General features: G+C 37.2%; 1 protein-coding gene across 5 annotated transcripts in view; it reads right to left on the reverse strand.

Annotated features, from left to right (window-relative positions):
• The window catches only part of GPAM (glycerol-3-phosphate acyltransferase, mitochondrial), a 63,958-nt gene that overhangs the window by 14,838 nt on the left and 33,380 nt on the right, over window positions 1–15,740 (reverse strand). For all 5 annotated transcript variants that reach the window (XM_017513742.2, XM_037733211.1, XM_017513743.2 and 2 more), the window contains 9 exons: window positions 15,541–15,663; window positions 13,340–13,413; window positions 10,622–10,735; window positions 8,692–8,838; window positions 7,971–8,067; window positions 7,193–7,329; window positions 3,868–3,967; window positions 3,333–3,545; window positions 1,435–1,548 (listed from right to left, as the gene is read on the reverse strand). In XM_017513742.2, the coding sequence (XP_017369231.1) occupies window positions 1,435–1,548; window positions 3,333–3,545; window positions 3,868–3,967; window positions 7,193–7,329; window positions 7,971–8,067; window positions 8,692–8,838; window positions 10,622–10,735; window positions 13,340–13,413; window positions 15,541–15,663 (1,119 nt within the window). The remainder of the gene's footprint in view (window positions 1–1,434; window positions 1,549–3,332; window positions 3,546–3,867; window positions 3,968–7,192; window positions 7,330–7,970; window positions 8,068–8,691; window positions 8,839–10,621; window positions 10,736–13,339; window positions 13,414–15,540; window positions 15,664–15,740) is intronic.

Here is a 15,740-nt window from a genome sequence, read left to right on the forward strand (position 1 = left end):
TTAAAAATAATCTGGCAACCCAAGGGTCACATTATTTTCAAATGAACCTCAATCTAAAAGCAAATTGTAACAAGACAGAGGAGCTATGTGACCGTTTAAAAAACAAAGAAAAAGAAAAGTGGCAAGAAATGGTGAGCTTCTAAAAGATCAAGCATTTAAGGCCAGCAAGCATCTACCACAGCAGCTGGAATCTCTTAAAGTGAAGCCAGGAAGTAGAATAAAAGGAGGCAGGACCTTCTGCTCCTTATCCCTGGGCTTCCTACTTCTGTACTCATTCTTCTCCTTCTCCTTACAATTTGAATATCTTAAGAATTTAAAACAGTAAGGACCTCAGGCACCAGCCAGTCCCAGACTTTCAATGAGGATGGCACTATCCCTTGGATGTATGGGAACTTGATTCTACACAATAGGACACAGAGAGCATCATCCTAAGTGCCAAATTTACCCAGCTTTGGCTGGGCATAGTGGCTCATGCCTGTAATCCTAGCACTTTGAGAGGCCAAAGCAGGCAAATCACCTGAGGTCGGGAGTTCGGGAGCAGCCTGGCAGACATGGTGAAACCCCGTCTCTACTAAAAATATAAAAATTAGCCAGGTGTGGTAGCAAGCACCTGTAATCCCAGCTACTTGGGAGGCTGAGGCAGAAGAATCATTTGAACCCAGGGTGCAAAGGTTGCAGTGAGCTGAGATTGTACCACTGCACTCCATCCTGGGTAACAGGAGCACAAAACTCCATATTAAAAAAAAAAATTTACCCAGATTTTAAGGGAGCTGTTGGAAAAATTTCCCCTAAATGCAATTTTTAAAAATAAGATATAAAAACATATTATAAAGGCACATGAAAGATTCACATGAATTTTTATTTTTTTACAATTATTCATTTATTCATTCATCCATCTCAAAATGTTTGACTTTTGGGGTTTTTAATTGATATATAACAGTTGTACATATTTTGGGGTACATGTGGTATTTTGATACCTATATACAACGTGTAATGGTAAAATCAGGGTATTTGGCATAACCATCACCTCAAACACTTATCTTTTTTGTATATGTTGGGAATATTACAATTCTTCTCTTTTACTTATTTTGAAATATACAGTAAGTTACTGTTAAGTATAATTTCCCTACTGTACTATCGAATACTAGAACTTATTCCTTCTACCTATTTTTTGTTCCTCTTAGATTGCCATGAGTTAAATAATGGCAATAAATGTCGAGCCTGTTATCTTCCCAAAACAGAAACTCACCCTCCTTTGTCAATAGGCAAATTTTGTGGAAAAATGTAGGAAACACCACCTTTGTCATAATCCTCATTTTACGGGAGAGCAAACTGCAGCCCCACATCACACAGAGAGGTGCTGTTAGAGTCGGCACTGGAACCCCCTGACTCAGGTCGATGCTTTGACATGGTTTCATTTCAATAGACACTCACCTTTAAGGAAAATGGCTGTGCAAAGTCCACTCGGACACAACCATAGTTTTTTCGTAACATTCTAATAACACCTCTTGCTACACTCCACAGGCTCTCATTCTTCTTAGGTTTGCCCTAAATTCCAATAGTGAGAATAACATAGTGAGAAAGCCAACACATACACAAACATTCTATTACCCACAGAATAACCTGTTTTATGGAAACTGTAAGTTCATCTTGAAAAAGAACAACAAATGAAGAAGGAAAGGAAGGAGTCATTAACTGCGGCCTGTCAGAAAATGTTTGGTATTCAAAGATGCTAAAAGATGTAATCCTGTCATTGGGAGATATAATTCAGCCAATGAAAAATGAAACATCTAATACTATTTCATTTAGTATAATGGTCACACAATTCACAAAAATACAATTGCAAACTAACAAAGGAAAAATTGACATAGCCTGGAAAACTGTTCTGTGGTTCTTAAATAAAAATCAAACTTCAAAGAGGCCATTTATCTGAGGTCTGATGATCCCCAGAGTCTAAATATCTAATATTAGCCAAGTAATTGCAAATCCAGCATCACAGCGGGAACTGAGTATTCATTCAGTAAGCACCTAGTATCTATTACACATAAGGCACAATGACAGGACATATAATGGACACAGACTCATAAATGAACTTGTGAGACACAGAATGAACAGGGTACACATCAAGGACAGATTCACAGGACACAAGTAGAGTGCCATGCAAATCATATCGCTTCATTTGTAAGCCTAACAATTTCTAAAGCCTCTTGAATTTCTGACATGTTTGGAGCCATAAGCTTGAAATAAGTACCTCACCCCAAATTTCCACAATAAATAATAACAAAACTAAACACCACTGGAACTCTTAACTGCTGATTGGAGTGGTAAGTTGGTAAAATCATTCTGATAAAGTGGTTGGCAGTACCTACTACAGCTGAAAATACACATTTTTTTTTTACAACCCATCAGTTCTTCTCCTAGGCACATACCCAACAAAATGAATGTATGTGGTCATCAAGAAAAAATACACAAGAATGATTACAGACAAACATTTTGCTAATAGTAAAATAAATTGTGGTATTCTCATACACTGGAATACTACACAGCTATGAGAAGGAACAAACTACATGCAACAATGTGGATGAATCTCACAAACACCTGCTTAAGCAAAGGAAATCAGATGTGTACAGATCACATATTATCCAATTTATGCAAGTGCAAAAATAGGTAAAAACTAACCCAGTGTTTAAGAAATTAAATTAATGATTATCCTTGAGGGGATAAAGATAGGAGGTGCACCAGGAGGGTTTCAAAGGTCCTGGTAATATTGTTCCTTGATCTGGGTGCTGCTTGCATAGATGTATTCACTTCGTGATAATTCAAGCTACATGCTTATGATTTGTATACTCTTGTTAACTATTACACGTCAATAAAAAGGTGTATTGAAAAAGTTATTGCTACTTCTCAAATTAATTTGTAGCTGTTTTCACCACCACGACCCCCACCAGTTCTTCAAGCCCAATTTAAAATATGCACATTATCCGTAAGCCCTAGGGAGAACCACAGATAATCTTCCACAGCAGAGATGGTAGCGTGATGACAAGTCTTCTCCCACTTCCCAATCCCATGACCAAGGTCAGCACTGATAAATCTAACCATGTCATTTCTGCCAAGCTCAGGAAGACACCATATAAGCACTACCAATCAAGTTCATAATAGGGCATGAAAGCTACTCACTGTGCCCACCCAGTCACATTTCATACAGTGCTTTAAACATAGGGAGTACCAAAAAAAAATTCTTAGTTAATTCTAAAAGCAAATCTAAATTCTAAAAGTTAAATCTAAAAGCAAAACTTGATAAAGAAAGACAATTTTTGTGTAGGTACCCTTACCAGTTGTTCGCCATTGTAGTGACCTTCAATAATACGATCATAGGAGATTCCAACAGGTATTACCAAGAGGTCTGGGATGACATTGGTAGACAGAGTATCTACCACAACTGACAAAAGTCCTGCCCGAGCACAGGAGGTTTTTCCACTCCTAGAACGTGTGCCTTCCAGGAATATCTCCAAGAACTGCTGCTGTCGAAGTAATTCAACGATATGCTAGGATATGAGAAGAAAGTAAAACATGAATTCAAGACCACTCAACTTAGAATGAGCTCAGAAAAATTAAATCTTAAAAAGCAAAACAGAAAAAACTATAACTTCACTACTGACAAAGTATCTTATTCACACTATTAAAGCAGCTCCTCCAATGCTCTATTTTGGTAATAACAACAACAAAATAAATCACCAAGCTTAAGCAATAATCACTCAAATTACCCAAATAGTAGTTTCTTAAAAATCCCAACTCAATAGCGTCATTTTTGCTTTTACTGTGATAACCAACACAATGGCTCTAAGGATAATTAGCAATCATACATACCCCATGGAGCAAAGCTCTATAGAGAACATCTTTCCGCCCATCTGGTGTTTCATCGAGCCTTCGTCGTATGAAGAAGCCCCCAAGCTTATGGATCAAGGTACTACAAATTCAGAATGCATGAATTATTTATGAAGAAAAATGTAAAAAGAATACTCACATTCCAAGTTAATTCAAAACATTTGCCAATTGGATACAAGCCATATGTGCTGTATGGGCTGCTGACAGTAAAAATGCAGGCATTTTTTCATTTTCCATATATTGATGTGTTTCATTTACATGTTCATCAGTCTTTGGGATATCACTGTGTATAATGAACCTCTATGACATGTGTTCCAAGCCAAAAGGAGTCTGAATGACATGTTACCGTAAAGGTGATAGTATAAATTTTAAGAGTATTATGTAACACTTCCAAATTTTAAAATCCTGCCCAGGGTCTGAAGACACTGACCCTTAGATATCCTACAATTTGCTCATGGCATGTTTACTACAAAATGAATATGATGTTTATTATAAAAGCTCCTTGGGGGAAATTTTCTCAAATAAGTATTGCTTCCAGGGGGTCCTTGTAATAATTTTATCCAACTGAAAATAATTTTACCAACTGAAACGAAGAATAACCATCTTTCCAAAACATAACATGAAACAAAAATATGCTTCATTTGCACATACGCAGGCATAAAACAATTTTTCCATTCCCATGTCTCTTTCTACAAAACTAATTTTGACATGAAGTTGAAATTGTCTAAGTCAAGCTTTCCAAACTCACAGCCTCCTATTCTTTTCAAGTAAAGTGATACTAATATAAATGTTAATATATATTTTTGGGGTATAGCAGGGGTCCCCAACCTCAGGACCACAGACCAATACCGGTCCCTGGCCTATTAGGAACAGGCCACACAGCAGAAGATGAGTAGCAGGAGAGCAAGCAAAGCTTCATCTGTATTTACAGCTACTCCCCCCATTGGTGGCATTAACCCCTGAGCTCCGCCTCCTCTCAGATCGGCAGTAGCATTAAATTCTCGTAGGAGTGCAAATCCTGCTGTAAACTGTGCCTGAGGGATCTAGGTTGTACATTCCTTATGAGACTCTTAATGCCTGATGATCTGTCACTGTCTTCCATCACTCCCAGTTGGGACCGTCTAGTGAGTCTATATTATGATGAGTTGTATAATTATTTTTTTATATATTACAACGTAATAGTAATGGAAATAAAGTGCACAATAAATGTAAAGTGCTTGAATCATTCCAAAATCATCCTCCCCATCCCCTTAGTCTGTGGAAATTGTCTTCCATGAAACCAGTCCCTGGTGTCAAAAAGGTTGGGGACCACTGCTCTACAGTAAATGCATGGAGTCCACAGTAAGTTGTTGCCAAAGCTTAGTAATCACTCTTTAACAGTAAAACTCTGCAGAATAAATTCACAATGAATGAGATGAGCCATTTACAAAAATAACACCTGAGAAGTGGTTTGGGAATGGGGAGGCTGTCATGTAATAAAAGAAAGTTGCACAAAAACAGGCTGGGTTATCTACAGCCTGCTGTGTCTGAAGGACGGATGAGCTACACAATGGCTGGCACAGAGTCCATGAAAGGGAAAGCTGGATTATGAAAAACTATCAGTGTTTATTACGTAGTTCCAAGAAATCCTAGTTGAGAACCAAATGTGGAGGAAATGGGTACAGGAAATAGTCTAATTACAAGAGAAGCAAGGCCTCTCTAGAGCCCCAACAGAACAGTCCTCTTCCCTCTAAGTCTATGCCCACCAGAAACTTCCAAATGACTTTCTAATTCAGTTTCCCAGGTTCCCTGGTCCTGGGAAGAGGTACCCTGGAAAGTAAACAGATATTCTAATTCTTGGAAAAGCACATCTACCCTGTAGGGTCATATCACACTCTATTGTATTATCCATTCAGCTATGTGAAGGCAAGGACTATACATTTTGTTCTCTCTTGTCTAAAGCACTGCTGGATAAATATCACTGACTGCATGAATGCATGGCTTCTCTTTAGTTGGTCACAGGAGTCTGGTTAGCTACAGAACTCTGAAAGCCTAGAGAACTCTGAACCAAGGGATTAAGAAGGAGCTCCTTAGATTGTGATACTGAGTACGCAGCACACAAAGATGACGAATGCCATCTTGTGAAGCTCTACTGCACAACCTTTCCTTTCCTAAAGCCAGCCCACTTTCCTCTAGTCTCTTTCTAAATTCATGCTCCTCTTACCCACTCTCTACTCACAGAGCTGACCTTAGAGTTGCTTTGTGCTTTCAGGTTTTGAAACTTTAACTTCCCAAACCAGCTCAGCCAGTTCCTCACCAATTCCTTGTTGGTGATCAGACCTACCATCTACCCAGTTTCCTAGGTGGTAAACACCTGGGAATCTTGTTACTTCCTCTCTCTCTACTGAGCCCCCATATGGACTCGCATTGGGTCTTATAAATTCAAGCTACTAAATACTTCAAAATCTATGCCCTCTTGTCCAAAAGCACTACTATACTTTTAATTTAGACCTGCATTACATTCTGCCTGAACTATCTAAATGGAATCAGAATTGATTTCATTCTTTCTAATCCAGAATGACCTTGCAAAATACAAATCTGAACACACCATTTCTCAAGTACAGGACAGACTCCAATCTCTTGGCTTAGAAATTGTTTTGATCTGGCTCTCACTACCTATGCAGCTAACACCTTCAGTCTCTGATCCTTCCCAATGCATCCCATATTTCCCCCTTACCTAATTGTCCATCACTTCCCAACCATATCATGCTCCTGTATCTCTCTGCATTTGCACAGACTATTTCCTCCAAATGGAATGCATTGAGGAAAACCTCTAAAAAACCTTTAAAAAGCTGAAAACCTCTAAAAGACACTTTTCACATTATACTGTACTTTTTAAGTGGTTCTAGCTCTACTAAATTATGAGGTCAAAGTACCAGGCATGGTTATCTTTATACCAGTAACCCCTCTCCCACATCACTGCCCCCTCCCCCACCACACAACTCCCTACTGCTGAGCCTGGTACACTACTTTGCTATCTTGCCTTTCTAATTGCCTTTTATCTATTTGATAAATAATGGCCATAAAGTTTAGGGAGTCACAGTTCACCAAGTATCCCACATAAAATATATAAAATAAATAACGGTGATAGTCTTAATGCAATTTTCGTATCTCCAAATTTTACACAATAAACACGTATCACTTTCATAATAAAAGAAAAAGTGCTAATGTCATCCTTACAATAAGGTATATCCAAAGGTACAATTTAAGAAACCCAAAAATTCAAAACATAATCTTTTTAGTTCCTTAAATCTCAAGCTCATCTTACCTGAAGATTGGGATGTTGAGATTATTGCCTGAAGCAATGTATGGTGCTTTGATGTTATGGCAGAAGAGAATGAAAGTGAGCAGCAGATAGTCAATATGGGATCTATGAACTGGTAGAAATATAAGCGGCAAATTCGTCTAGCAAAGGGAAAAATGCCAAATTTAAAATTCAAATGTAAAATTCAATCACACTTTGCAACTGCATATTTGGCTAGAGTCACTCAAACACTGGCTAATTAGTGACTCACTCCTTAAAAACATATTCCAATAATATGAACTCCCTTCAATGTAATACTTTTTGAGCTAAAAATAAGAGCAACTATAACAACAGAAATCAGTTGGGGGAAGAAGAGCAATCAAGAGTTCCAGTTGACCTATACATTTTCTGAGAAGCAGCTCTACTGATATAAAAAGAGCACAGGTTATGGAGTCAAGCTTGGATTGGTTTGAAATCCAGGGCAAGTCACTTATTATCTGCCACTTGAAACAACCTATTTATCTATCTGTGTCTCTATTGCTTCATCTACAAAACAGAGATTGTTCTACCAGGCTTTCAGGGTTGTTGGAAGCTAACTTACAAAAGGAATCCTGCATATTGCCGGTAAGTACTCCCATTTCTCCTCCCCAAAGACACAGCTACTGAAGTTACCACAAACAAGGAAAATCTTCCAAATGGGTTGAAATACACAACAGCACACAAGAGAACATTTCCACAAGAACTCTAAAAGCACTCTACAAATGAGGGGAAAACGGGGCAACAGATTCACAGAAATTCTTGCCTCAGTTGCAGCTTTGACCATCTCAAGTTGACCTTTGTGAATCTGAATGTTCCAAAAGAAGCTGTTGAACAGTTTTAACAGCACCCACCCAGTCAGTCTGAAACAAAGTACAAAGAAAAAACATAAATATACACACATATATTTTTACATACAAGTATATACAGTTGACTTCTGTCTACTTAAATTTCTAGACCTACAACCTAAAAGTACTTGTAAATGACTTTGTGTGTGTGTTTACATGTGCGCATGTGTACCTGAATTGCTGGATTAGACCTAACTTTATATACATATACTACTTACAGCAGTATCCATTTATTATGGGCTACAATCACATATCACTCTAATAATACTTTATACTGCAGAAGCAAATGACCAAGGCAAACGAATATTTAGTGAGCAGAATGATGCCTCTGATGCACGCAAACCACTCCTTTTATGCCTCGGTTATGTGAAAGTTGGTTCGCAACTAGTCTAGATGAGCAGATGTCAATTGTAATACACTGGCTGCTATCAATTAACAGAGATGAAGGCACCTTCAAGCCTAACACAGCGCTACTGTGCATGAAAGCTGAATAAGAATATAAACAAGAGTTTAATATTAGGATTCATTAAAACTTCTTTTGGACAAAGAGAACTGTGCTAGGAAAGTGCAATAATTCAGTCTTATTTGCTCAAATCATCATGGCTGTAATTGAAAGCTTTTTGCCTTGCTTTTTAATACCTGATCATTGTTGGTGAGACAGTGGCAACCATTTCTTGAAGAATCCTTCTAGCCTTCTTTTTCACTTTGTTAAGGGCTTTTGATTGTTGCTGGACAGAACCATCAGGGTTTAATTCAGCAGCCACTTCTGCAATTGCCTCTTGTACTCTGGTACGAAAATGGAGAGACAACGTAACTGGTTCTCTACTACATTCTATATTCAGTATTTTCTAAACTGCAGTTGTAAATCCCCAAACAAAACGTAGGTTCTCTTTGAAATGTGGTAATATGAAAGAATAAGCTCAAGCTAGAAGTGCTCTTTCTGGCTATTAAAGACACTGGCTCCTATCAATTAACAGAGATAGGAGAGATAGGGATATTCACTGATATTCCTAAATCAATGAATCTCTGAGGATCTGGAAAGCAGACTGAAGAATTTAATTCAAATGTACTGGGTGACAACTATGTGAATTTGAATGTTCCCATTAAAGTGTGAGAGACACAAAATTGCATTCTAGCAGAAGAGAGTAAAAGAAAGGTTATCCTTTTAGGCGTATAATTCAGAGGTATCCAAAACTCTACTACCAAATTAATGTGTGATTTTTCTTTTGAAGACCTAATTTACTATTAACTCTATTGTGACTCCATTAGTAAAACTATACGTAAAACTCCGGGAGGGATCAAAAAGGGACATAAATATTTTTTCAACTCAAACCAGTAATGTTTAAAAGACACAGCTCAAGATCAAAAGAGCACAGCACATAGTAATAAGCAGTGAGATAAAAGGAAACATTTAATCCAGTTTTATAAATCTTCCAGTCGACTTAGCGGAAAAAGCATGAGGTTCAACCTCCTTCAACCACTTCTAAGATCCCAGTTACTAGTCAAAACATCTGGATGAAATAAACATACTTGAAGGTTTTAGCAAAAAAAGAGAATATATAATAATCTAAGAGTTTCAAACAATTGTGTTTTCTCCCACTGGTGTTGATTTTGGACTAGTGAAGTAGAGCAAAATTCCGCATAGCCCCACATTTCACTAATACAAAAAGACCAATACCAAAGGACATGAAAGTACCCCAAGTCTATTTCTTAAAAAGCATTAATTGCATTCTGGCCAGGAATATTTCCACAAGTCATTGCCATGGCTGATGCATCTTCATTATGAACTACTCACTCATTCATTCAAGAAGTATTTCTTGAGTATGTACTACGTGCCATCCCTGTTCAGGCCTTAACAAACAGAATCTGCAAAGGACTCTTGAGAAGTCAAAGCAGCCTTTTAATTTGCCCTGGTCTCCTGTTCCCCAAATCCAAGTAGACCTCTAAAACTGGCCATACCAATGAGGTCAGTATTCTAGAATAAACATTCTAGAGCATGGGAGTTTGGAACACCTTCACCCAAACTCCCACACTGTAGAATGTTTATTTCCCCTTCCACCTGAGTTCCAGTCAGTCTCTACCATTTGTAACCAAGCTCCTGTGAGAGCAAAGGCAGTATCTCATTCTCTTAAGATTTCTAGCAATGACTTTCTAGTACAAGAATTTCTACCTAGGTACTCAGTAACTGGCAACAATATCAAACTGATTTCTCTTTTGGCTATAAAATAGGAAATACAGTGTCTCCAACATTTATATTACAGAAAACAGAGAAATATATGCATCTGGAAATACATGCATCTCTGAACTCCTACTTGCCTTTCATGTTTTAGAAACCCATTTAATTATTAATCCACAAAACAAGAATGCTATTCCCACATGGCACTGTCACCAAAGCATCTGTTCTCCTTAGTTTCCTTTGGAGCTTAACATTTAATGTTTGGAAATGTGAACACTTCTTGAGACATAGTCCCAAAGAAACTAAAGGTTACTAAGGAGAATTACTTCCCCCTCCCACTCCTACCACCCATCCCTGCCTCTGCCCACCTTTACACCTATGCCCCGCCCTTACCTACTGCTGTTCAGCACATTTTCAGTCACGTTGGTGGCAAACATGCCCTTATGCACATCTCGCTCTTGAATAAAAAGAACATAAGAAAGGCATCTTGCAAGCCATCCCCGGTGTCTGTAATGTGAAAATGATTTAGCAGAAACGTATTATAGGTACACCTAAAACAAGTTGCTTAAATTATAAACTAATTTTGCACCCATTAAAAACAAGGCCTAATGTCATCTATTTCTGAGACTTAGGGTTCTCCTATAACAAATTCTCCTTAGTCACTCAGAATGCTGTGCAGCCAATTTTATTAATGTACTCACAGCTAAAGCTGAAACGAGGAATTTGTGTATTAATGTTTGAATAGTGTTACTGTGCTGAATAACCCTATATAAAAACAAAAGAAATAAGAACATTTGGCTTTATTAGTACGATTAAAAAGGCAAAAATGTGTAATGCTATATATAAGCTATATCTATTCTGATACACCATACAGTTTATAGTTATAGCTATGGGCTATAAAAAGATAAATTCGGAGGGAGGGCATAGTGGCTCACACCTGTAATCCCAGCACTTTGGGAGGCTGAGGCAGGCGGATCGCCTGAGGTCAGAAGTTTGAGGCCAGCCTGGCTAACATGGTGAAACTCTGTTTCTACTAAAAATACAAAATATTAGCCTGGTGTGGTGGCACATGCCTATAATACCAGCTATGCTGGAGGCTAAAACAGAAGAATCGCTTGAACCTGGGAGGCAGAAGTTGCAGTGAGCCCAGTGAGCCGAGATGGAGCCATTGCACTCCAGCTTGGGCAACGAGAGCAAAACTCCATCTCCCTCTCCCTCCCCCAAAAAGATAAATTTGGAAGTCTTTTCCTATGATTAAAGGCTAATTTTTTTTATTGTCATAGTTTTTTTTTTTCCTAAGATAATCAATGACTTTCTAATTGAACTGACAAGGCTAATCAGTTGAAAGAAGTCAAGCACGATCTAAATATTTGTGCTCTGGGCCAGCGAAGCCAGAATTTCTCTTTTTTAACCCCTCTACATTTTAAATATACCTGAGGAACAGAATATATTCCTGTCAGTAACAAATGACTATGTGGTATTTAGATGGGAGGATGGAGAGATGAGTTTCAGAATAAGAATACTATAAGCTTTCATTATATAATAATTTGAAACCATTTGTAATAACTACATAATGCCACATTATCATTATCAATTCAGTAACTCTGAAAAGACCCAGAATGCCCTCAATTGAGAAAAACTAATTTGAGGGAGAATTGTTTATGAATCACCTATTTCATCATCTCTCCTTCCTGCCATTCTCTTTCTTCCTCCTTTCCTTTGTGTAAATCTTCCAAAAATTTGGCCCAGTATGTTAAACGTTAATCCTAAACTTTTCCTTCAGCCAACATTTTCAGAAATATTACTGGAATGTACAAAGTCCAAGCTCTCTATGAAATCCCTTTGCAACTGACTGTAAGCATTGTGTGTTGTGTACATGTGCATAAGTGTCAGAGTGACAGAGTGTGTGACCATACGTGAGTGTGTAAAAATGTTTTAGGCTTTGCTTCACATAATACACATTAGAATTAAATAGCTGAACATGCAGCTTATTTCATTGAATCATTTCATACTGCCTAGTCATCATAGCAAATGCTATTTTCCTTAACTGTCTCTAATTGAGGGCAAGAAACAAACCACTTGGCTTTACATATAAAATATCTACTTACACGTAAGGAAGAGAAGTCTCTATTAGATCCCTTTTCTTAGAATCTTATCATCTTATCAAAAACAAATTCAACATCAAAGTCTTTCCCCCTCCTTTAAATTTAAATTTAAAAGAGAGACCAGCAACCTGGGAATGGGAAAGACATGCTCACGTCTTAGACTTAAGTTCTATTTTTCAAAAGTTTACTACAAATGCAAGTATTATCATTCTCATGTGTGATCTAATCATCAAATTATGAGAATTAATTTCATAAAGGCTTCAAGTAGTTGATTTCTTGCACGAATTCTCATAGAATTTCAAGTATTTCTCACCATCTGAGTTGACCTGCCTGCCTACTCCAGGTATCTACTCTTAGAATTACAAGGATGGCTAGCATTTGGCTACTGATTCTCTTGCCTCACAGATATTCACACAAACTTTCGACCCCCCTTCTTCGTCCCCTTGCCTAGAGTCAGATCAAACAAAGGCCCTTTTCTCTCACACTGGTACTTACAACCCATCCCATGTGATTGGAAATTGTAAGAATTCTATGTAAAGTCTTGGGTAAATAATAAATCAAAGGGCATTTGCTCAATAGAAAAATGTCTTCTAACACTTTACAGATTGGGCAGATCAATAATTTATACTTTTTCTGAAGTATTAAATAGTTATAATAAATCATAAGAGATTCAAACCTACTGGTCTCCTCAGACAAATATTTCCCACATTTTGGCATACTTCATATCCAAAAATCAACATAAGAACAAGTCAAAGAACACTCTAAGTGGCATCTACACTCTCATGAAAATATTTATAACTACAGAAGTGGTAACAGTAATAGTTCTCTCTGTGGCTATACTGCTTCCAATTTTCAGATAAAGCCTCTTGTGTCAGAAATTCATATTTCTGTTAACTCATATTCTATTAACTCTCAATAACTCAAAGCACTTCAGCTTAAAGTGTGTTAACTGATTATTAAGTTTTTCTTTTGAGATGTATTAAAAACATAAGAAATTTCTTTTTACCTTGTGTGAGTTTCATTGATATAAATAACATTCCGCAAACCCAAAGACGGGATACTGGGGTTGAAAAATTTGTCCTATATAAAACAAAGTAAATGTAGACATAAATACACAACTAGATTGATGGTAAAGAGCTCTCATTACCAGTTCTTGATGACTTTAATATTATGCATAAAAACAGACATTGCCTCAAAAATCTAAGTGAAGAAAAATGTTTGATTGAAAAATACTTTTTAGCCTTCGAAGAAAGTCGTAAACTCAAAATTAATCTTAAAAACCTTAAAACCAAAGGAAATAATACCCCTTCCTTCTTGGCTCCTCATCTCCCCCCTGAAAGAACTGAAGCTACAGGAATGTCAAGATTTCAGTTTTTCCAAAATACAAAGATCATGCTAAGTACTATACAGTTATTGTTGCTTACTACATCTCCCAAAAATCCTGACACATAAGAGTTATTAACATCATTTTATAGGTGAAAAACTAAGGCTGGCAGAGGTTTAGAATTCAATCTTATGTCTTGCTCCAAAGAGTATGGTCTTTCTATTAACCCTGAATAACTGTCCACTTAATGAGAAATCGTATGTCTACTGGTCACCCTCTGTACACGTGATCTTGAAAGATAATCCAGAGATAGCTTTGCTGAAAAGATAGTCTATAGCACAATTCACCCAGCACAATTACCTAGTCACACAGGTTATAAGCCACCTTTATCGATATGGGCAAAAAAGTAACTGTTCCACACTGAAATGCTGAGAAAGCATAATGTTCCCTCAACAAAAAATATAAAAATACTTAAGTGGAATCTCTTTAGAGAAAAGGAAAATAGGATTTCAGAGAAAAGATAGCAAATATCATAAAGTTACCAATAAAAATATTTTTAAACAAATGATTTTAAATGATCATGTCACGGAAGTTATTCAAGATCAAGTTCAGCCCCACCAGGTACAATAGTTAGGCAAAAATCAATCGTCTGTTGTACTATCTACCCTTACTCTAAACCATCACCATCACCCAATAATTTCTTATACTCTCTGACTTAAGAACACATTGTAGTTATTGTTTTCAGTAAACATTCAAAATCAGAATTAGACTAGAGTCAGGTCTAAAAAGAAAAGCCACATAACATTTTGTTTAAATCTTGATTTCAAGTGGCTTATTAATCTGAACCAGCTTTACTCCTAGACTAGAAATTTCTAGGACCCTTCAATTCTACCAAATTCTTGCAACAATGCACTTGTGGTTTAAGAGAAGCAATATTTATAACAAGACATTCTAGAGCAGACCTGAACATTTAACACAAACTGCTTGGGTTCCACACAATTCTCTCCCATGTCAGTAAACCCCTTTATCCCAGACTCAGAATTCTACTTTCTGCGAGCCAACCTGGAGTAGAAAATTCACACAGCACAATTACCTAGTCACAGAGGTTATAAGCCACCTCTATAAATGGCAGGCTCTTAAATGGCAGAATTTCTATATCCCAATAACTGGATCCCAGAGAGAACGTAATATCCAGAAACGACTTTTAAAAGGCAATTCTACTGCCTTTGATATAACCACATGAAATTCTATGTTCCTGTGCTAACTTGATCTTCTTTTCAACTACCATCAAAAACCTACCTCTCATCCACTTGACTCTTCTCAAAGACTACACCGTAACGCAGAAGATACTGCATGGCTCATGTTTTTTCACCAAAATACAAACAATAAACCCATATACACTCTCTAAAATCTTCATCCTAAGATTTTAGGTGATGATCCTTCACTATCACAAAGTCAGAGGACACCTTCCATTAGCCAAGGCTCAGAGCAAAGCCACAGCTTTAACTTCTTTGGTCCCATTATCTTTCTTCTCTTGCTAGGATTTTAATGTTAAGTGCTAAAGTTCAATACCTAAAAGTTCATGAAGGTTCCCACTAACTCCTGGGAAGAATTAACTGAAAGTAAGATCTACTCTCCCGTTTAAAATCCTACTAAAACCTCAAAGGAACTAGAATGTTATCTAGTATCAATTATGGAACCTATATTTACTACATAAATGAATGGAAAGAAAAAGTGTGCCAACATCTTTACTTGAAATATTTGGTTCATAAACATGAGTCTCTGTTAGGAAAGTGAATTTAGTAGAATAAGACCACCCACTACAAAGTTGGAAATCATATTTCATGCTGCACATTAAGGCCAACAAGCAGTAAGATTCTTACCCAGCTCTGGGGAGTGCAGGAGTAACAACATCTTCCAACAAATGGCCTTTTCCGACTCATTAGGCTTTCTTTCCATTTTAAAGTTGCAGATCTGAAGACGGTAGGTCTAAAACCACACTCACCCTGACAAACATTAAGCAAAAAAAAAAAAATAGTGTCTAAATGGCAAGGGAATACTCGTCTACATGATCTCAAAAACT

The sequence above is a fragment of the Cebus imitator genome, unplaced genomic scaffold (genome assembly GCF_001604975.1).
Source record: "Cebus imitator isolate Cc_AM_T3 unplaced genomic scaffold, Cebus_imitator-1.0 Scaffold500, whole genome shotgun sequence".
NCBI lineage: Eukaryota > Metazoa > Chordata > Mammalia > Primates > Cebidae > Cebus > Cebus imitator.